The sequence below is a fragment of the Anopheles aquasalis genome, chromosome 2, assembly GCF_943734665.1.
Source record: "Anopheles aquasalis chromosome 2, idAnoAquaMG_Q_19, whole genome shotgun sequence".
In the NCBI taxonomy this organism is placed as follows: Eukaryota; Metazoa; Arthropoda; class Insecta; order Diptera; family Culicidae; genus Anopheles; species Anopheles aquasalis.
In genome coordinates, this window is record NC_064877.1 from 54,899,171 (window position 1) to 54,920,646 (window position 21,476).

General features: G+C 46.9%; 1 protein-coding gene across 3 annotated transcripts in view; it reads left to right on the forward strand.

The window, feature by feature from the left end:
• LOC126572644 (trafficking kinesin-binding protein milt) overlaps positions 1-21,476 on the forward strand; it is an 85,543-nt gene that overhangs the window by 21,405 nt on the left and 42,662 nt on the right. The window contains exons 1-2 of one of the 3 annotated variants that reach the window (XM_050232126.1): positions 5,826-5,987; positions 15,659-17,007. The exons of the other annotated variants lie outside the window; for them this stretch is intronic. Of the exons in view, the coding sequence (XP_050088083.1) occupies positions 15,960-17,007 (1,048 nt within the window). The 5' untranslated portion in view covers positions 5,826-5,987; positions 15,659-15,959. Of the gene's footprint in view, positions 1-5,825; positions 5,988-15,658; positions 17,008-21,476 lie in introns of those variants that run through there. 3 annotated transcript variants of the gene reach the window in all.

Genomic DNA, 21,476 nt, shown 5'->3' on the forward strand with positions numbered 1-21,476 from the left:
AGCAACCATTTTGGCACCCCCCGAACACCCGGCCACATCTATCGATGTCGGTTTTCGATGGTTCTGCGCGTCGGCCCGTTGCGACCAAGATGACGGCTGGCCGCGAAGGCGATGACGGCTGACTGGCTGACTGTTATTCAACATTTGCAACATTGCGCGCGCCCCCCGTGATGAAGGTTTTTTTTGAACCTCCATTTGAAGGTAAATCTGGCGATGGGTGGTGGCAGGCGGCAGACACAGAAAGGTGCAGAAAATATGGGCAAAAATCAACAGCCAGCCAGAAGGTGTCAGGTTTGGGCCGTACCACACCTTACGCCCCGGCACATAACCAATTCATCGCGGCTCTGCGTGACTGACACGAAGTCAGTGAGTGGGGCTGGCTGGTGATCGTCGTCGTTGGTTGTCTATTTTGGTGCAGATTTTGGTCGATTCTTAGCAAACGGCATTTGCGCACTGGCCAGCGACGCCCCCTCGTTCACCCACACGATCCCGTACGTATAGTGATCATCGAGCAACAGCATCATTGTCACTGCATGTGAGTTGTTAATGCACTTTTTTTGGTGGAAGTGAAGTGTTGCGGTAGATGGTACAAAGCATTGCTCGAAACCGAAGCTCTACTATTCATTCCAGCTACTCGGCTGGAAGCAACGAGTAGGAATCGTGTAACTGCTTTGCATAACTATGCTCATAACCACAGGGAGAGAGCTCGATCGGATAAAGAAAAAGACTACCTTTCTACCCCCACAGTCGGTGGAACTAATTTTTTGGGTTGTAAAACCATTCCATTCCATTGCTATGTCCAAGATCTTGGATAAATTATGCGCTCAAATCAAATGTAACATAGCCCCTCGTGAACTTTGAAACATTTTTTTTATTAAGTTAGCAAAAAATAAAGGCTAATGAGTAGTACTGTTAGTTACGAATTTTAACTATCTTAGTATACGAAGATAAACATGAATTTATGTTGTTTGTTAACGGCATGATAAGTCTAGAGTTGTTTCGTGGAACAACTGATACCCTTAGTGCCACAAATATCTCAGTAATCGTGAGATGAATGACCAACGAATGGCCGAGGAACCGAGGATCACGATCACGAGGTAGAGCAGGGAAAAAAACGCAATTCTTATCGCCCAGAGGCGATGTTGGATTGCTTCTAGATCCTGTACGGGACTGTACGTTCCGCATCGATACTCGAGCGCACTCACCATCAGAACCTTTTCCTCCAATTCTTGCACGCAGAACGTGCTTTACAATAGTGCGCAACCATGTCCGGGGGGGAAGATATGTACCGTTTAAAACCTGCTGTGCAGCAGCTTTGGTATGGCTTTAATGGTAGTATCCCACCTGAGTAAACGGCTGCAGGTTGCAACAGGAGCGCGAGCAGCCAGAGCCAGCCTGTGCACATAATTCTTAGTTCTTCCCGGTTCCGGTTTTCCTTCATACCACGAACCATATAGTCCAGTTTCCAGGCAATATGCCGATACGTTGCGTTGACTTCGTGTGCAACGTGCTCGAGAACACCGTTAGCGAGGGTTTGCGGTGGTTGCATTCTGCTGTGCGCCCTATGTCTAGCAGAATTTTGCACATAATTAAGATGTGAGTGAGGTGGTGTGGTGTCGTGGCACTGAGCGTGTATGGAATGAAGAAACCGGTGCGCTTAGGACCAGTTTCCATACCTTGCGGCCGGGTTTTTTTGTGCTTATTGTAATTTATGGCAAATTTGATTGTAACGCAACCACCACACGGTGTGTTGTAGCCGGGAAATCAATTGAAGTCGATCTAACATTTCGCGTGAACAGTCTTGCAGTGTCGCTAACATCGATCGATCGAGATCGAGTTTCGAAGCAATGGAAGGCACAACAACTAGGTCACACTTCTGGCATCGATTTAGAGAGAGGTAGGTTCGTTGACGATTGTTTCGGCTTGTTCTACATACCACAACCAATTCCGTTCCAGATAGTTGGATCTCCCTTCTCTCGGTATCGTCATCGCACCGCAAGAAGTATGCCGATACACCCCTCGTTTGGTGATCAACGAGCAGGGATGGTTTGGAAGATTCTGAAGGTACACGATCCCTTCCCAATCCACGCGATCTACCCTTACGCTTCGATGCACTTCAGAGAGGGCGAGAGATGCCCGATGGATGCCGGTGCATAAGATCGCGAAGAATGCATTATGAGTTGATGTTCCGTGCATGATCGAGGTTCAGGTTGGAACACGCAGCGTGTGCAGAATGATGATTTGTACATCCGCACTCCACGGCCGCAGAACCCCCCGGAGTGAGGTGGGTTCTAAAGCGGCCCATAGACGATCAACTTTATTTGTCAATGTTTTTAATGCAAAAATTGCATCGCACTGTCATTTTATTTTTATTCCTCGTATTTGGGCAACATTGGACTAATCCTTAATGTTTCATCAATCAGGGCCACAGGCGCATCGTGTTCGTCGCTGTGGCCCACAGACGACGCCAATATTCAGCCTCCTCAATATATTTTCAGCTGGCTGAAAATCTTCAACTTTTTTGACACAAGCTTCAAATAGCCCACACACGATAAATATATTGGTGTCAATCGACTTGCATGCAAGAGTTGACAAATAAAGTTGATCGTCTATGGGCCGCTTAACGATCAGTCGCGCACTGATCAGCCACACATTTCCCTAACTGGCCGGCCGGGTGCGCGATGTCAGCGAGGAATGAATCACCGGCTTTGGTCCGGCAAACCTGTTTTGCCGATGATCGCTCGTCCGCCATGACTGCAGCTCAAGGGAGTAAAGTTGGGGTCTACCAATGCCTCCGCGCAGTGTATGAGTAATGGCTGCTGCTGGCCGTTGGAATATGGTTGGTTTTGGTAATTGAAATGCTGAACACATCATCAACGACCGAACCGCTGTAGAACGTTTGATGGCACTTTGTGGTTTCTGTGCCCCCCTCCCCCCCCCCCCCAAGCATCAACTCTCGCTCGCTCCACACGTGATCACGTGAAGTGTGCGCGGTTTTGATGAGGAAACATTAAATCATAAATTCACCGTTTCGGGAAGCTATGCAGTAGCAGCACCCGCCTGGTAGGACCGCGACCAGTTTGACGATTTGCTGCGGTGTGACAGATTGGGTACAATGTCCAGTCCGCGGGAGCCCGGGGTCCGGACGGAAACATATTTATAAAACGGCACGAGATCATAGCGGATGACGGACGACGGTGCGCCAAGATGAAATGGGCCTGCGGTCCACACTGGTTGATGGTCAGTGTTATGCTAATGGTCGCGTGTTGCAGACGCACACGGAAGTGAAAAATCGGTAATGAAGCCATTTCGTTGTCAAAGGAGAGCAATACCAACGTGGGGGTTCATTAAACTATGATGAGTCGGAAGGAGATGATTTGCTGGAATAGGACTTTTGCAGCTGAGTAAAATCTGATCTACAAAGGAGGAATAGAAGCTTCTAGCAATTCAATCAGAATGTTGGTTGAATGAATTATGCTAAAAAGATTTAACATCTCCCCAAAAACATGTAATTGACAAAAACAGCAAAAAAGAACCACCGATTGGTTCCAACTATTTTGCTGAAAGGTCAGAACCATGATTTCGGGGTGATTATATTCTGTTTTATCGCACCCTTCCCGACATTGGCACAGTTTCGGTCCTCGACTTCTAACCAGTCGAGCGTCACTCGATCGATAGGGCCAGCACCATAGCCAGCCCATCGATGGGGAACAGAAAACATGAAACTCCTTCCTTTCCTCCGGTTCGGAATGTCGTCGGTACGAAAATAAATCCCCCCGAAACGTGAATGCTACCGTGCTTGTTGTGGCGCGTGGTTCACATGCCCGTGCTCTCCTCCCTGCCATGCTGTCACTGGTTGGCTGTCGTTTGCCTTTTGCCTCGGTTTGCGTTCCGTAACGCACTCAAAATAATCGACCAAAGCCAATCCTGTGCGTGCCGCGCTGGCTCCTCGAGTAACATCGATTTCCCGTGGGAAGACCACGAAATTCGTCTTATTCCGGATCGGTTTACCGCAGAGACAGACAGCCGGCAGAGGGGCCTGGTCAGCGCTCTCTCACTGATCGGCTGATTAGGAGGCGCTTCGGTGACGATGCTTAGCAACGATACCCGTGTTGCTGCGATCTGAAAATTGAGATGCTAAACGATAGAAGATCTCTTGTGATCTCTTGTGACGATCGCGCTTTCGGCAGATTAACGGTCACTGTGTCGTGGTCGTGGTGTTGGCTACGCGACGTGTTCGGCCGAGAAATGATCTAATGGAATATGGAAACAAGCTCCTTGTCGAGGGCAGACAGCACTCCATGATAACCCCATGGCTTGCTCCGTGGTGTGCGTGGAATGAGATTGGAGTTTCTTCGTCTTCTCTTGTGGTGCGTGTTGCCTTCGGTTCATTCTTTCGCGTCGTAGCTCTCTCTGAGTAGAAATTCTTTTCTAGTACTTTGTTCTATTCTTATTCAACCTCTAGCTTCTATGTTTACATTTTACCAGTAATGAATGTTTATTTAAATTAAGATGTTAAGTACTTATCCTCAACAACCTAACGCTGTTAAACGTCTCAAGATTTTAGAAGGGAAGTGGTTCCCCTCGCCGATCGGTGGGGAATTTTGAAGCACAAGCAGCAGATTGTTGTAAGTAACCGCCTAACAAACATTCTACAGTCGGCCGGCATCAGTTTGTCGTTGAGTCAGCTGGTTCCGATTAGCTTTATCGCGCTCTCGACCGAATGGTCCATTCTCTCACGAACTTGCGGAGCCGAGAGAAACAAACTGCTGCAACTGCGCTACAGCGGTGAGTTAAGCTCCATGTGTACACCCTGCGAAGTAAGAGTAGCACCACATTCGTTTTCTGGTACGTTTAGGAGTATCTTATGCATTATTTTCTATTTTCAGTTCATTTTTAAGGACTCTTGTTCTTGATATAGTATACTGTTTAAGATCAGTTTCCAAAATACGATCATGTTGAATTTAAACCCCGTAAACGGTGTCATCATTTGTGTTATATTATGATTTTTTAATCTCATATCGTAAGGAATTGAATCAAAGTACTAGTTAATAATAAAGTAAGCTTAAGAAATATACGTATTATTATAAATATACTTTTATACTTATTTTCCTAAGAGATAATACCTCATTCAGCATTAATTCTTAAATGTGTATCAGATGCTTTAAGTCTACTATAAAAGCAAGAAAATGTCTTCTTCGCTTTCGAAAAAAACATAGAATATCCGGATTGAAGTACTTCAAGTAGGAAAATTCTAAAGTAACTACTGCATTTTAATACATACTCATAACTTTAGTAAATATAGGTACATAAAGTAGGTGCAAAATGAAATAAGAAAACAAATAAGTGAATATATAAGTACATTAGTAAGTAAGTAAATAGTTATGTAAGTTAGTAATTAAGTAATTGAATAATTTCATATGTACGTAAGTTAATAAGTAATTATGTTAGTAAGTAAGTAAATAATTAAGTAAATTAGATAGTAAGTAAGTAAGTAAGTAAGCTATTAAGGAATCCTCATATATTTCATGAACATTTCAAGCTCAAGGAGTGTACTCATGATGTATTTAAAGGAAAAAATAACTGGCTGATGTTATTTCCGTTGCGGTGGGTGTACCACGATCCCCATTTACTAAACGTTGTCGATGCCGTGTTTGTCCGTTCGTATCCGTCCGCGCGTTGAGCACAAACCAACTCGAGGAGAGCCAAACGCAACCGGCGAGCGAGCACCGAAGAGAGTGGCCCCAAGAAACGGCAGCAGCCTGGCGAACCTTTGGAATGTCGACGGCCGTTTCTCTCTCACACTTCTGTTCGAACTTTCAAACGGCACGTTGCGGACGAACAAACGTTGCGTCGCCTTTCGGTCGCGGTTGGTCCCTCCGGTTGCAGGACTTTGAACGGCGGGCGTGCGGTCATCGTCTGCTGTCTGCCGTTGTCTGCTGCTGTTGTTGGTGTTGAGTTGGAAGTGCGTGCGTGTCCATTTCGCGGTAAGAAGCTCCTGCGGATATGAGCTTAACGGGGTTAACTCGCGGGTCCCCCCAGTGAGGCCGCGGATCGGTTTTTTTTGTTGCGATTCGCACCTATCACCTCGTGACCGAGGCGCACGCTACACTCGGTTTCTTCTGTGGGTGTATTTGTGTGTGGTCAAGCGCGTATGTTATCTTCATTGAATTTCATGCCTATCGCTGTCCACCGCACGCCCCCCCCTCGTTCAACGGCGGTTGACAAGTGCGCGCTGAGCTATGATGTGAGTGTTGGGTTTGTGTGTCCGCGACCGCCGTACGAGCCGGAATCGAATTGCAATATTCACGCCTTTTTGGTCGCCAGGGCACACATAGGCCGTTCAGCGGGCGTGCTTGCGTGTGGAACGTCCGGTCAGTCACAGACGACGACGACGACGATGACGGCGGCCTATGATGCTCTCTCGTGTGCGTCATGTGATGTGTATTTATAGAATTTCATGGTAAAATCGTGTAAAAACCAAGTCGTCGATCCTTTCGTTGAACCTGGATGTTTGTCTGTGCTTGTGGAAGACCTCCGCTCGCTCCGTTGGTTCGAGCCTGTGCAACCAGACCGGTGCTTCATTCTGATTGTTCACTTCACCGTTCGGCGGACGTGACCGGAAGCTACAGGAATATCCTTTTTCGATCAATACGCGCTCGATGTACGGCTATCCATCATCGTAAATCGTCGAAACCACGACCGGGTCGACCGGGTTTGTGTTGTGTCATCGACAAACCGTTCCGTGGTGCTCTCTGGATGTGGCCACAGCACACCGGTACGCGTAACAGTGCCATGCCACTCTCTGTGTGAAGTAGCGGAAAAAGTGCAAGTTTCAAGTAAAATTAGAATTCGAATCCGTTCAACCGGGCACACCGCACCGCAATTGTGGCCCCCCGGGGGGGTTGGAAGGAAGGATGGAAGGAGGAACCGCATCGAAAACGAACGAAATCTCGCACGATCAGCCTGGCCCGCCTTGCTCAGCTGGCTGGTGTTCGATGAATTTTGTTTCCTTAGCAACAGTGCTCGGTATCAGTCAGAGTAGTGCGTGCGTGCCAGGAAGACGGGATTTCTTGTTCGCGAATTTTAAGTACCATCGACAGTTTGCCATCATTGTTAGCGTCAGCATCAGTAGAGGAACAACAGGGGGGGGGGGGGGGGCAAAACAGTACTCCAAACACAGCGGAGCAACTCCGAGCAGAGCAGAGAGAGAACAGCACGCAAGAGAGACACTACCCTTTCAGTAGTAGTAGTGTTGCTTTGGTCGCACATTACGTCTACTGTTTTCAAGGACACGTCTCCACTCATCGGGTACCGCGGATGCACATTTGCAGCGCATTGCTGCGTGGTGTTTGTTTATCCTTGCCGCGGTGTGTTCCGTTTGGATTAGTGCAAGCGATCTAAAAGGGTGGAACATGGATTGGGGTGGGATTTAATATTTCCCCAAAACGCTTTTCTATCGTCGCCGATTTGCCGTGCTAGAAATTGATAATAGTTAATAAGCTGACTGATGAATGTTCGAGAAGTAAATACCTTATTTTATTTGTAGACGCAATGCACCATCTACGCAACACCATTAGCTGTACGTAAAGGAAGAGAGAAAGAGAGAGAGAGCGCGATGTTCCGTTGTTCGAAAAGCAACGAACCAAACGATCAGACAACGCAACCGATTCCTTCGAGGAGATGTACACCAGATTGCGTTTTGGCGCCCCGGGCGGGCATCATCTCCTCACGAAGAGCGACCTTGATCGCGTTGCTTGTCTTCCAGCCCCGGCCATTCCTCTCTCTCTTTTAACACCACGATCGTAGTATGCTGGATGCAGTTGGGACTGGTGCATCACTCGCACTCACAGCCCCCCGCAACTGGATGTTTGAAATGAAGAAATGATGTTCGACGAAAGTGCAGCATAACCATCACGCCCACCACGAACCCAATACATGAAAAGTAACGCTTGGCAACGGTCAGCCACGGTGTGTTGAGGGGGGATTGCTTGCTGGTCCACCGTCGTCATCGTCATCGTCGCCGCCGCCTTCGATGGTGAATTTTCACTGGCACGGTTGGCCGCCACGACTCGACCGCCGCTTCTCGAGTCCGTTCGAGTGTGAAAAGTGAAAAAGAAATACGCCAAACGCCAAAAATTTCCTTTTTTCCAATTCGAATCGATCGCCGCCGGTGCCCAGCGGTGTATGTGCGGTCTCACGTAAAGTTTTCACTTCGCAGACGCGCCTTGTCGATCACTGATGCTCGCTGCGTAGTTGCGCTTTTGGTCACCTGTTGATACCACTCGCACCCCATTACGCCTGAGTGAAGAAGGTTGAAGGGGACAACGACGGACATACCCTTGATGATAGAAACATGATGTTACATTGTGTTTTCACAAACCTACTGTGTGAGGAGGCTGCCGGGTTGGTGGTGAACCACTTGAGACGCGGAGGTCTCGTGAACTAAGTTCATTTCGATAAGATAAGATACCTTCGCGCCAGTGGCGCCATTATCTGGTGCTATGGTAATTACACGAGCAAAAGGTTGGAGTGGCAATCAATTATCTTAATGCAGAAAAACCGTTCGATTCCTTGATGGTTGATACCCGTGTTTGTAAATTTAGAAGATGACGCGATTCACGATGATATGTCCGGACGAAGAAGCGCTCATGACTAATAGGATGCATCATCATCTCCGTATTCAAAGTACCTCACACTGATGAAGCTGAAAAACGATTTATTTATTGTGTTTGCAGCTTCGCTATTAACCATTTGGCATTTATTACAGACGTCTGGCAGTCATCATCTTATATCAAAATGGCCACTTGAGGGGCCACAGTCGACGCACAACTAATCGTCACTTGAAATTCTTGTTCCAAGAGATGTAACAAGATTTCTGAGCTACCACCATGCGATGAGTGAAGTATGGCTTAATTACGGGGAAATGCCCCTTGGGCGAGGTTAAGCGATGGCAGCACCTGGAAATGATGTCAATTACATGTTTGACAATACCATTATCATAACCGCTATCCATTGTCACCGTTTGCCCCGTGGGGTGGGGGACGCGTCGTGTAGAAGATGTGAGTGTTTTCCCTCCTTGATTCACACAGGGAGGAAGTCGCCATTTCATTCAGTTTTCCAACCCATTAACAAAACCATCATCTTGAACCATCCCTAACACCGGACATCTTCAAGAGGAAAGAGTAGTTAATGGTTAGTTTCGCTGCCCTTTAAAATGTCAAGCATTTAAAGGTGTTAATGATTTTTTTTATGTACACCGAAGCTCGAATCAGTTCGCAGTAGACTAATCGTTGGAAGAAAGTGTCTAAGCCAACACCATTAACGCCTTTTGTAGTGGATGTACAGTGTCTTCCCCTGCAGCATCCGACCCTTTTACTACTTCAGAAGGTGAGCACTCAGCTCTTGGAGGATGAAAAACTGAAGTTATGATTTGTGACAGCGACTGAGATGAAGCGTTAAACACCGTCATCAAAAGGCGCTTAACGGGGTTGTGGCATTCCGTGTCCGCTGATTTTGTGGCCGTTTGACCCATAAATTGAAATACAATTGGCCGGGCCGGAACATCTGGGTGTCTTCATCTGGGAGGTGTTCTCTAAGCGGAGCACTCCCAAGGGACAAATTTATAATCTGATGCGCGTCGCGCTTAATGTTCCGCGCCGGAGCGGAAGCTGAAACACGTTGCTTCGTCAAGAACCCTATTCATTCCGTCTCGTCGTCTTTGTGTTCTGCCCTTCGGTGGCGCCATCCCATTTTGAGGTCATGTTTGAATTCTTTGCATTTCATCCGTAGAACGGTCTCGGGTGTATAAAGGTGACTCTCCCATGTGTGTGGCCGGCGGCGTCATCGAGCCCCGATAGGGGGAAAAGATGAACTACAAACACGTGGTACAAGAAGTCGTTCGGTTTGGCGAGAAAACAGTTCTTCTAGCTGCACGGAGCTAGTTTTCTTCAGAGAGCGAGAGAGAGTGGCAGGAAATGCTTTGTTTATCTTTGCGGCTCATGTTTGCTCAGAAGAGATGCCAGAAGGAGGAGCTCCTTGTCGTTGGGAAGTCGGCTGGCTGGATGGACTGAAACCGAATAGCTCTACGTTATTTTTAGCCCATTGGTATGTAGTCGCGGGAATTGAATACGGCACTTCCTGAGACAGTGTGTGATGGGCGCTGGAATCGATGGCCATTAACGAAAACTATTGAGGCTGGATTAGTGAGTGAGAAGTGTGTTAGGAATTTTGTTTGGATAGATCAAGGTTTAAGCGATGATTTGAGTACATCTTATCGATTGTAATACTATTTAGGTAAGAACTAGATGAACCGGTTTAATATTCAAACCCTTTCCTTTACTATCAGAATTAGAGTATAGATCCATCCGTAGGTGGCGCAATGATCACATAAATTGTTTAATTCGATAATCCCAAACCCATCATTATGGTGGAGCCGAACGTCATCGCTAATCACGCTCTATTGCCTTGATGAGACGTCTCCTTTCGCTCGCTAGACGTCGCGCAAATGTGCATTCCCGTGTGCCTTGTCGCTTGGTCCACTTTTAAGGCGATCGTCGAATTGCATTAAACGCAGGCGATCGACTTAAATGTGTCTCAATAATGTGCGCTGGGCTTAGTCGAGCAGAAAATGCATTCGTGTGGCCAACTGGCACGATCTATCCTACTCTCTATTTTATGGCAACTAAGTCTCTAAGTCCCGGGCCTGGCCGACCCAGAACCGATGGTCCGAAAACTTCTATCAAACGAGACGCTGGCACTTTCTCAATCATCTCACACGCAGCCCAGCCATCGTGCGACGATCGGTTTCGGTTTCGAATTTCGTCCTCTCGGCCTCGGCTTGGACACCTCACCCGGGTAGGGAATTCGGATTGGAAATTTTAATCATTTCATGGCGTGGCGTAGACTTATTGACTGTGTGAATGTGGTTGCATTTTTATGCCAGCCATTCATTTGCCTATATACTCTAGACCCAAAAGTCCGGGACGTTCACATTATGCTACCGCATTCCCAAACCCTTCGCGGGAGGGCCTATCTTCTTTGCTCAGCAATTAACGTCTTCATTAGCGTACCAGCCGGGTGTGGCCGGCCGGCCGGGTGACGTTAATGGTAGCTTAACGCTTCGAACCTCTCCGGTTACTCTGCATTTATCTGAAATCGACCCAGATCGCTCAAACCCATACGTCGATCTTACGGTGCAATATAAAACGCAATTCCTGCAACTGCATCCGTCACGGCGCAGTAATTCGTGAGCCTCTATTGCCTGTCGTTTTGCGTGGGCCACCTGCTCGCGGCTAAACGTTCACTTTTACGGTTATTTACGATGACGGAAATTGTGTGCCGATAAGCCGAGGAGATAAGATAAGTTTATGAGATGCGCGAACGCGTGGTGCATCGTAAAGCCTCCCCCACCCCGGGGACGATCGATCGGTATGATGTGGCCACTGATTGCAACATGAGATTGGTGAGCATTGTGCAAACACATGGAAGGCTTTTCATGGATCATGTACCTTTTTGAGCACCGAGATGGATCTGATTAGCGATCGTGAATTAGTTCATGTGGCAGTTACACAAATTTTACGATGATAATATTTTGATAATGGCAAGCATTTCAATTTGGCAACCTGCTGTCAACTACTTTCCTCCAATTAGTCGGTAGTTTCTTGATTCCGTTGGCGTTAATCTTTTGATCAAATGCACTTTTAAATAATGGCATTTTATAACAAGAGAGCTGCTGTTTAGTCAAATTGTTTCGTGACAGTTTCTGTTTGCTGATGTTCAGTTGTTATCCCAAGAAGTAACTTTAAAAATATCTGCATTATTAGGTTTATAACTTAGTTGTTTCGATTTTATTAAAAGATGGCGCCATTTTGCTTGCGGAAGATTTACAGCCCCATATGTTATGTTATTTTTAAGTACTACTAAATGCCTTTGAAAAGCAAATAGTAATTGCTCATAATGTTGTCTTTAAAATAGTTTTTCTCGAATTAAAAGTCCATCTTGTGAGGAACTATAAAAAACCTTTTTTCTTTTGAAGAAAACAGCGACTGGAAGTTATCGTTTGTTGGTTTAAGCTTATGGTGAACATGTTGCGACACAAAAAAGTTAAAACTGTTTTAAAAGGCATAATAGCGGATATTTTGACGTTAAAGCCAAAGAATCCTTGGGGCAACCAAAAAAAATGGATGATGAAGATTTCAATGGTTTCGTACAGTAAAAACATCTGGAAACTGGACAAACTATTAATGGAGAACGTTGTCGATAATTCAATTTGAAGAGAGATCTGGCTAGAAATTCTGGCAGAATGGAATAACTGACATGATAAACGATTTTTTTTAAATCGATCTGTGTACACCAGACATTGTTCTTTCTGAATACTACTTACAAACGGTTGCATTTTTTTTTGGCTACACAGCACCTCACTCATTATGAAAGTAACGAAAAATGGTTTGTTGCATAAAATGTTTCAAAAGACAAGAAGTTCTTTCGACTCGGCATTCGAAAATTGTCGAACAATATGGTAAAAAGTAGTGGCTAGCGATGAGCAATACTTTGTTTGATGTAATCGTTACTTTGATTTTAATAAGTAAAAGGTTTTTGTTGTGGCAAAAAATCGAAAAAACTAAGTTATAAACCTAATAGTATATTTAAAGACATGTAGCAGTCACTGTTAATGAAACTAAAACAACAATTAATCAGAAAAAAATCCATTTAAGCGACAAATTAGATCGCTGTCTCCGTGCATTTACTAACAACCTATTAAGTCTGTTCGCCATTAGCAGCTTACCTCTCATCCAATTTCAATCTTAACCACTCGACGAGAGCGTGCAGCATTTCACTTTAGAAACTCTGTCTCTGGAATTGGAATGCAAATGTGTGTTAGCCATGCGGCTCGCGCAGTCTGTAGTGTAATTGGTCACAGTGTGTCTCCAAGCTCACCGGCCTTGCCAAGCTGCCGTCACACTCCCGCTAATACAAATCGATTTCCCGTGTGTGTTTGTGTGTCTCCATGTCTGGATTGATTTCCCCAAATAGAGGGAGGCGCACCAGCTGGGAGAGTCGCGCGCGGAGTACATCCGTGCTCCGATTGCGATAAATGTGTTCTGCGACAAACGACAAGCTACCCAATGGGGGGGTTGGCCAATGTCGTTAGCGTTGCAAATGCGAGAAAACAAGATAGTTTTCCAGCTCGAAAGCGAAAGCATTCTGCATTGCATTAGCCAAGGGCCCACGGCTCGGGCCGGCGATGTTTTAACGTAGCTAAAATAATCGTTCAAGGTTAGCTTCCTTTCCTTTCTCGTCAATCGCTGAGGATTGGTTCTCCCTACCGATCGAACCAATCAGAAAATCGATCTTGGAACAGAGAGAAGTAGCAAGGGAAGGAGTTTCCGTTGCACGACGAATGATTTGCTTGGACAAAATCAGCCAAATCATTGCTCGTGAGCAGTGTCTAGCTGGCCCTAGAACGATGTAAAAACTGAAACTCATCGGAGAAACAGCGAGTTGCGCATCGAATCCTACCGAATGCCCTTGCCGCAATCCCACCAAACCAGCAACCACACGTGCAATGACAACGTGCCTATTTCACGGTTGCTGGAAAGGTGCCTTTTTCGAAATTTCCGTTTTTATTTTACGAAGAATACATCTTCGATACTGATATGGCACTACTTCACTCGCGAAATATCCTTGGCAGAATGAGCTTATCGGAACGAATGTCCGATTAAATGGTGCAGAATAGAACAACGTAACCGACGGTCACAGCGTAACGCGTGACACATTCTGAGGTGTGCTTTTGTTTGGCAAGGCCTTAATGTGTTAGCATTAGGGAGGAGGAGTTGCTATGATAACCCAATTCTTCACCTGCGTCACGTCCTTGGTCTATCGATTTTCATCACCAACAGAAATGATATGCAAATGAAAAACAACCTCTCTTATTTAATGGAATGACACCAGTGGGCGAACAAAATGAGCGAAAGCCAGCTCTCTCGCATTATCAAATGTAATGCAATTATGTTAACAGACGCCTAACGAGGGAGGATTATTATCATGCGTCTTTTACTAACCACAAACGATCGTTTTACTCCGCTTACAGTGGTTAATCGTGGTGGTTTTGCCTCGTATCTCTTGAAAGTGAACTCTGCTCTGCTCGATTTAAAATGTCTGCTTTTTTTAAGCTGATTAACCGATCCGAGTTTTGATACACACTGAAATCGATCGTTGATCATGATAGCTATTCGATTTCATTTGCTGTGAGCGCCCAGCGCGGCAACATTATTACTTTATTAGCGGCGACGGCGTTTGATATACGAGACGCCCTTTTGTGAAGGCGAGTTTGATAATGACACACGTTATACACGTCTTACGATAGTCATCATGAAACATTATTGTAGACTCCACTCCCTGCGATAGGAGGCGTAGCATACATCGCACCAAATAATTGCCCGATCCTCCATTTTACACTCCGATCGTGGTTGTGGTTGCGGATCGTGATAGCTTCCTTAGTTGACAGTTGCTGCTCCGCTTAGCTTCGGTTCTGCTCGGTTGTTATCTGTGACGCCGGGTGATTATGTTGGACGCAGTGAAACTGCCTACGATCGACCGGGCCTTATCAATATTTAATAACCTTCGTGTGATGTGTGATGAATGTGATGTGTTGGGGCTTACTGGAGCACTCCGCTCCGGAGAGGCCAATTTATCACAAAGTAAATTGAAACCCTTGGAATGTATTCTCACGACTTGAGTGAGTGATGAGCACTCGGGCGCTTCTGAAGCAAACGATACCTCTTCGCATAATAACTACTACTACCACCGCCGCAAGGCCACCGGATCAGATGCGTGACAGAATTATACGAAACACGAGGGGGAAGAAGGGGTGGAAAATGGGGTGTAATTTTCTTAATGATTTTCCTCATGCACCGGTGCAAATCGTGGTCTTGGTCGTCACCTTGAAACACCTGCATTTCTTTTTCTGCCATTTCGCGGACTCTTGAGTCGCTACTGGCCGCGCCATGCCATGCCTTGCCGTCATCCTCCTTCGTTTGGAATGATAATTCCCGACCACGCCAAAGTCTTATGTTTATGCCGCGAATGAAAGCATCGAACAGAGAAAACAGCAGCAACTCTGTCTGTCACGCGCGGTTTTGCAGATGTTTAATTCATGGAAGATCAACTCTGAGCAGTCGGACCGTTGACCGATCGGATACCATTCTTGGCACGTGACATTTGCGAAAAGGTCAAATTTCATTTCGGAAGAGAGCCCTTACGACTCACTCCTTTTTTTTTTGTTGAGTCCATGAGTGGCATCCTGACCCCGTACCAACCTGTGATCACTTTTTGGTCGTTACGTGAGAAAAGGTGTACCGCTGGCTGGTGAAATGGATTTCACATTTTCCAGTTCAACGAATAAGGTGTTCTCGGACCTGCTGCCACTTGCTGTGCTAGGGCTTCGGATGGAAGGCTGGCCACCGAAAGTGGCGAAGATGGTCAATGGGATATTGGTTGGTGGGGTTGTTGTTGTTATTGAAAGTGATGCCCGAAAGACGATCGAATGTCCTTTCGTGTTCAGATGTTTCTGCTCTTCTACTGGTGCTGTTGCTTGCGCCACGATCGATGGCCATCTGTGGCGCACGTTGTTTATCCTTTTCTTCTCCCTTTCCAGAAGTGTAGAACTGTAGTAACGCAAAAACCAGTTCCGGGACAGCACTGGTCCCGGTTGGAAGTGTGCAATTATGTAGTGCGTCTGTAGTGCGCGGACACAGCGTAAGAAGAAGCACGAGTGCAGCTGACAATAATCGTTCGATCGATCGATCGAAAAGTGGTGATCCGCAGCGTGCACTCCGTCGTCAGTTCAGATCAACAGCTTCCCGCAGAGAGAAGCGCACCGCAAGTGTCTGTCTGTGTCTGCATCGTCCTGTCCTGTGCCTCGAGAATGTAATGTGAACGATCACCGTGAGTTGAGAATGTCTGCGGTGCCGGTAGTATCGATAGATACTGTCGATTCCTGCGGCCAAAAGTCGGCTACAACTGTGCCCGGGACTGATTCGCTGGTTGAAGATGAAGGCTACAAGAAGCTGTTCAGCAATGGCAGTGGACCACTGTGGCCTGATCCGGAAGATCCCGGTGTTGGCGTAGTGAATGGATTCCTCAACAGTACGCTGATCAGTGAACAAAGTCCCATCGTGTCCGAGGATCGAGACGGGAGCACCAGTAACAGTGGTAGTGCTCCAACTAGTTTGCGACGATCGGCCTTTGCCCTGTTCGGCGGTGGTGCCGCCGATGATGCGGATTACAAAGGAGGACTGCTTATCCCGGAGCCGGAACAGGATTCCGGCAGTAGTGGACCAGCATCCATCACGAGCCGGCCGAGTGATTCGAGCCGTGGCTTCCAGAACACGTTCACCGTGCTGGAGCGGCACCTACAGAGCAAGCATTTCCAGTTCCGCCAGCTGCGACGCTTCCTACAGTACAACGAGTCGAACCAAACGCCAGTATTCTGTAATCTGCCGCCATCACTAACCAACAGTTCAAACTACTTAAGTAGTATTAGCGAGGAAAGTGGCGCCACGCCGGCCACGATCGCCAGCCGACGACGACGACGACGATCGCTACATCAGGAGTCCGATGACGGCGACGACGGCGACGGGGAGGACGTGGATCACGAGCAGCCCAGCTTTCTGGAGCTGGAACTGGAAGCTTCGGATCGGTTGCGACGATTGAAGGAACGGTTAGGTGGCAGTGTTCCCAACCTGCGGGACTGTGGCACCGGGAACTCGATCGAGAAGATTGAATCCCCCCTCGCTAAAGCCCTGTACGGGATAAGCCTCGAGTCACTGGCAAGGGCGGGCAGCGATCGGATACATCCGAATCCAGCGGTTTTCATCGATGAGGAAGACAAACGGAGCCAATCGGGCGAGTATCCCGATTATCCGTACTACGTGGCCCGTGGTGGCAATGGCCAACAGTACTTGAAGGTGGTGCGCAGTGGTAGCCATGAACCGAACGATAAAGGTAGGTCAAGGGAGCAGTCTCGCTCGTGATAATTACATTGTAATGAGACAGCGGAGCAGCACGAGAGGGGAGTTAGCGACGAGTTGAAGAGATCACCGCGCGTTGTTGTTGTCAGAAGTGGGACGCCCTGACATGATGTGGAACAGCAGCAACAACGCCCTGTTATGCAACTAGATCATCGCGTGAAGCACCTGTCGGGGCGAGGAGCAGCATAAAACATGTTCTCTTAGGGCTGAGGTTAACATAAGCTAGCAGGGGATGAAGCTCATCGGCGGCTGGCACGATGCAATCGCTCTCGTCGTGGGTCGCGCGAAGACGATGTTTTCAATGAATTATTTGTTCGGATTAGCGGTGGTGCGATCGTGCCGTGTCCGTGGCGCTTTTTCGATGACATCGTATTTTGTTTCAGATTTACGAGATTTTCCGAAGCATTTTTTGTCACCCAAAAAGATAAACAACAACCACCAAATGAGAGCAGGGCTTGCGACTGTATAGTGAACATCGAAACTAGCACTACATGGTCGCTGCTGCGTTTTTAGTTCCGGCATTATGCGGATTGACATGTTTTAAAAATAAACGCGTTGCTTAATCGCCATCATGCTAATCTATTCTTTTTCTCTTTCTTTTTCGTTTTAGGTGAGTAATCCATAGCCATTCGATGCGATATTCGTCCAGAGGGAGAAAAGATGACAAGTAAGGTAGACTTAGGTGCAATTATGTTGGTTTTTGCCAATGTCACCAAGGAGAGTTAACTTTACTTATTGGAAATTTGATCAATTCTTTAGAACAATACATTCTTGTATATTTTTCTCTATTTTTCAACAAATTCTTGTATATCATACCTCCTTAAAGTCTTCAAAAGCGATCCAGCTGACCAGATGATCTCCTTTTGTCCTTCGTGTTTATGTCGTGATCATTTTTGAGTCTTCTCGCCTCTTGCACCACATAACACTCTTATCGATCCCAACGATTACGACGATACCTAAGGCTCCAGCTAAGTATCGTTTGTCACCTTCCGACCTTCCGAGAAGCAATTTATTTATCCCATCTCGTTACTATTCCGCCAAATCGTATCGATCGCGTGACGAGGTAGCTAATGTCGCCTCTGGCGCTGGTGGTAGGTGGTTCTTGTGGCCTGGTTATGAATTGCTTTCCATTTCCATTACCCAGAGGGGTCAACAGCAGTCGCGAGAGCGTGCGCCGCGTGATGTTTGCAAAATTGCCAGTTTGTGTTTCTCATCCTGTACCAGACGTCCGGATGGATCTCACGATCCACGATGACTGCTTCTCTAATGTGATCCTCAGCGACGGGAATGGGGGCTTAAGATCGGAGCAGAAGATAAAAGCGAAAGTAAACCGCCGCGAGTGACTGACCAAGATTGACGCCCCTTTTCGCTACCGTTTCGTGATACCAAATCGGTCTGCAAGATTCCGAGACATCCATTAAAGGAAATGCAAGAAAGGGCGACGCCAGCCACCGGGTGTGTACCAGCTTCCAATCACTATAAGTGGCCAACCCATATTTTGGCACCTCACGGTTGATACTTTGAGCTCACAGTGTCAACGTGTATCGATCAGACTCGATCGGTCCAACCGCGCCCCTGTAATGATCAAGTGCTAACTAAGAGAATTGGTTTCGCTCCATCTAGGAGCGGCTCGTATCCTGACGAGTGAAAGGAATGATTGGTTGGTTGGTTGGTGACTCGGCCCTATCATCCAACAAAACCTGATTATTATGTGGTGGAGACTTTTTATCTATTAGATATCTTTTCGACACCATTCGCGCATGACCACTATACTATTTATTGCTAGATAATCATAGCTTTTGCGTGTGAAAAAGATGGTTTTAGCGGTCCCCATGGGAATGGTTCGCGCGTGCTGTCATCATGCTCGTTAGCAGAAGGTTATCTGATATCTCAATTCGCAGATGATGACAACGAGGCAAGCGCATTGAAGAAGGAGAGTTCCTTATCGTTGCAACGATCCCTATACTCTAGCCGATTGTGCTAGCCGATTCATTTCGCTTTCATCGAGAAAAGTGAAAGGTTTTGTTTTGGTATCGATCCGGAGCCCCGGAGAAACATCGGAACAGAACAGGCTTTTCCGGGAGATCCATCCGGAGGTTTGGACCTCGATAAAAACCGGTCGCCTCCGTAGCGTCATCATCAGTGGACCGCGTTTGCGTAATGTCTTCCTTTGGTTCAACTGTCAAAACATGACGAATGTCGTGCACGATCACCAGACACGCCGAGTGGCACGTACGATGATTGGGTCAAAAACTTCCTTGTTGTTGCTGCTGCTGCTGCTGCCAATTGTGCCCACCATCGCCACAACGCTGTTATCGCGCTATAGAGGAAGCTGGTTTTGGTGTGGCACAACCTGATTTTCGCCCCACGAAAAACAACCCCTCCCCCTGGGTGGTGCACCTTATGTGAACGGAGCAGCCACCCCTTTCACTGGCATGGGGCCAGGGGTCGCCCGTCGCTGGTTGGCCGGGTCCATTGGCTGCGGATTAAATTATGAGACCTCCGGAGGACCCCACTGGAGGTGATGGTGTATGCTGCTCCTTATCACGCGATCATGGGAAGGACTGGGGGTTTTATACGATCACGAGTATCGCGGTAATGACACGACACATCCCAACAGCAAGTGCCCGCCCGCCATCGTCATCATCGCCTACTCTTGGGAGCTCCTAGGCAACGGGCGACAGCGGCAATAAAACCTGTCCAATGAGCTGTGAGATGGTCGCAGATACACACGTCGTCGTCGTCGTCGTCGTCGTCGTTGGTGGTTACTTTCTTTCACTAATAACGATGAGAATCATTATCGCCAGTTTAGTTGTTATATCGTTGTTGACGGGCACCACCGTTTTTCGTTTCGTTTTTTTGTCGTTGTTACTATTCATCATTAGTAAATGTATTGCATAATGTGTGTTATCTAAGCAATCGTGACGTGCCGTTAACGTGCCTAGCGATTGGCATCAAAGTCATTAGAAGAGAAGAGAATTTGGTTGCTTTACCTTCGTTTTGTTGCGAATTCGTTGCCAATTCCCGGGCCCAAAAGCAAAGAGGTGGTTCGTCCACTGATCGATGCGTGAACATTTTAACATCGTTTACGGTGCGGAAGCCGGTAATGAATGAGTTTATGGTTTGATTGTTGCCCTGCGCTTGTACATCAACCGTGGCCTTCTTTTCATTTTCAAGTTCAATTTCATATTTCGTTTACCAATTTCCCCGTCCGCCGGAATCGCCGGTTGCTGGGGTTTTGGGTGTGGGAAAGTGACAGCCCTTTTCACTTTGGCCCAGAGACTTCCGGCGCATCGGTGGCCGTCGGAACAGTTCATGCATGATGCAGCCAGACGGGGTTCATAGATTCATAATTTCTTTCGAAGGAAAAATCCATTACTCCCCCCACAAGAAAAGAAAACCCCCTCGGCAACCAAAGAGATGAGCGAGTTGTGAGTGGAAAACGTCATTCATTGTCGGAAGCGGATTATGGCGGACGAGGAATAAATGGAAGGCTAAGGTGTGCGAGAGGAAATTTTAATTTTCCAATTGGTTCAATTGGCTGCCTGGTGGTCACGCGCGCGCTGACGATGCAGGAGAATTTCATTAGAGGAATACATTTTCCACTTCCATTATCACTTGAGTTGAAGATGAATTTTCCCTGCGTCAAACTCCGCGCGTTCCTTATGCCAATTCTGCAGCGCCTTTTTTCGGCTACTCTGCCTTCGTGGTGCTGCTGTTTGGCGGTTTGCGAAATGGGCAAGATTTATGTTTCTCAAAAATCGGTTCGTATCTGTTTTTGGCTTATGATTTCGCCGACAGAAGGGCCCCCGGCTTGGGAGATGGTACTGCACTTATACGGCGGAAAGCGAAATTGCAGATAATGCATGTTGCATTTACGTTTTACTGGTCAACCGTACTGTGGCCAGTATGATGGGTGATACGTTGAATAATCGAAGATACTTTCTGTATTATTCTCTGCACTCGAGATGCATTAGTGATCTTGCCGGTTACAATGTAACAATTAACGTCCCCGGATGAGGTTATAGTATTGCGATGAAGTTTGAATAGCATAACTTGAACTAGACTTTTTTTAACTTTAACGTGAAAACTTAGAAACCCGCTTTTAGTAGGGTCATTTCCTGATGATCCGCTATCATGCTTCGAGGTCATATCAAGCAGAACGTTGATGTTTTTAGCCACTGAGTCACCTGGCGGCCCAACATTGCCCAACAAGGGAAATGCTATCCTTGCTCCATTAATAGATATAACGTTTTTCATGCTATCGCAACACGAAGGCAGTCTTTTTGAGGCACTTTTTGTTTGCTTTTGATATTTGGTCGCTGCCAGCCAGACCATTTGGTCCCCTGGAGTTCTGAGTTTCGTCCTTCAACGTAAAGTTATTTGCCGGTAGATTGCCCGTGGATCGATATTCTAATTTCATCCACGTGCCTAGCGGTGCGG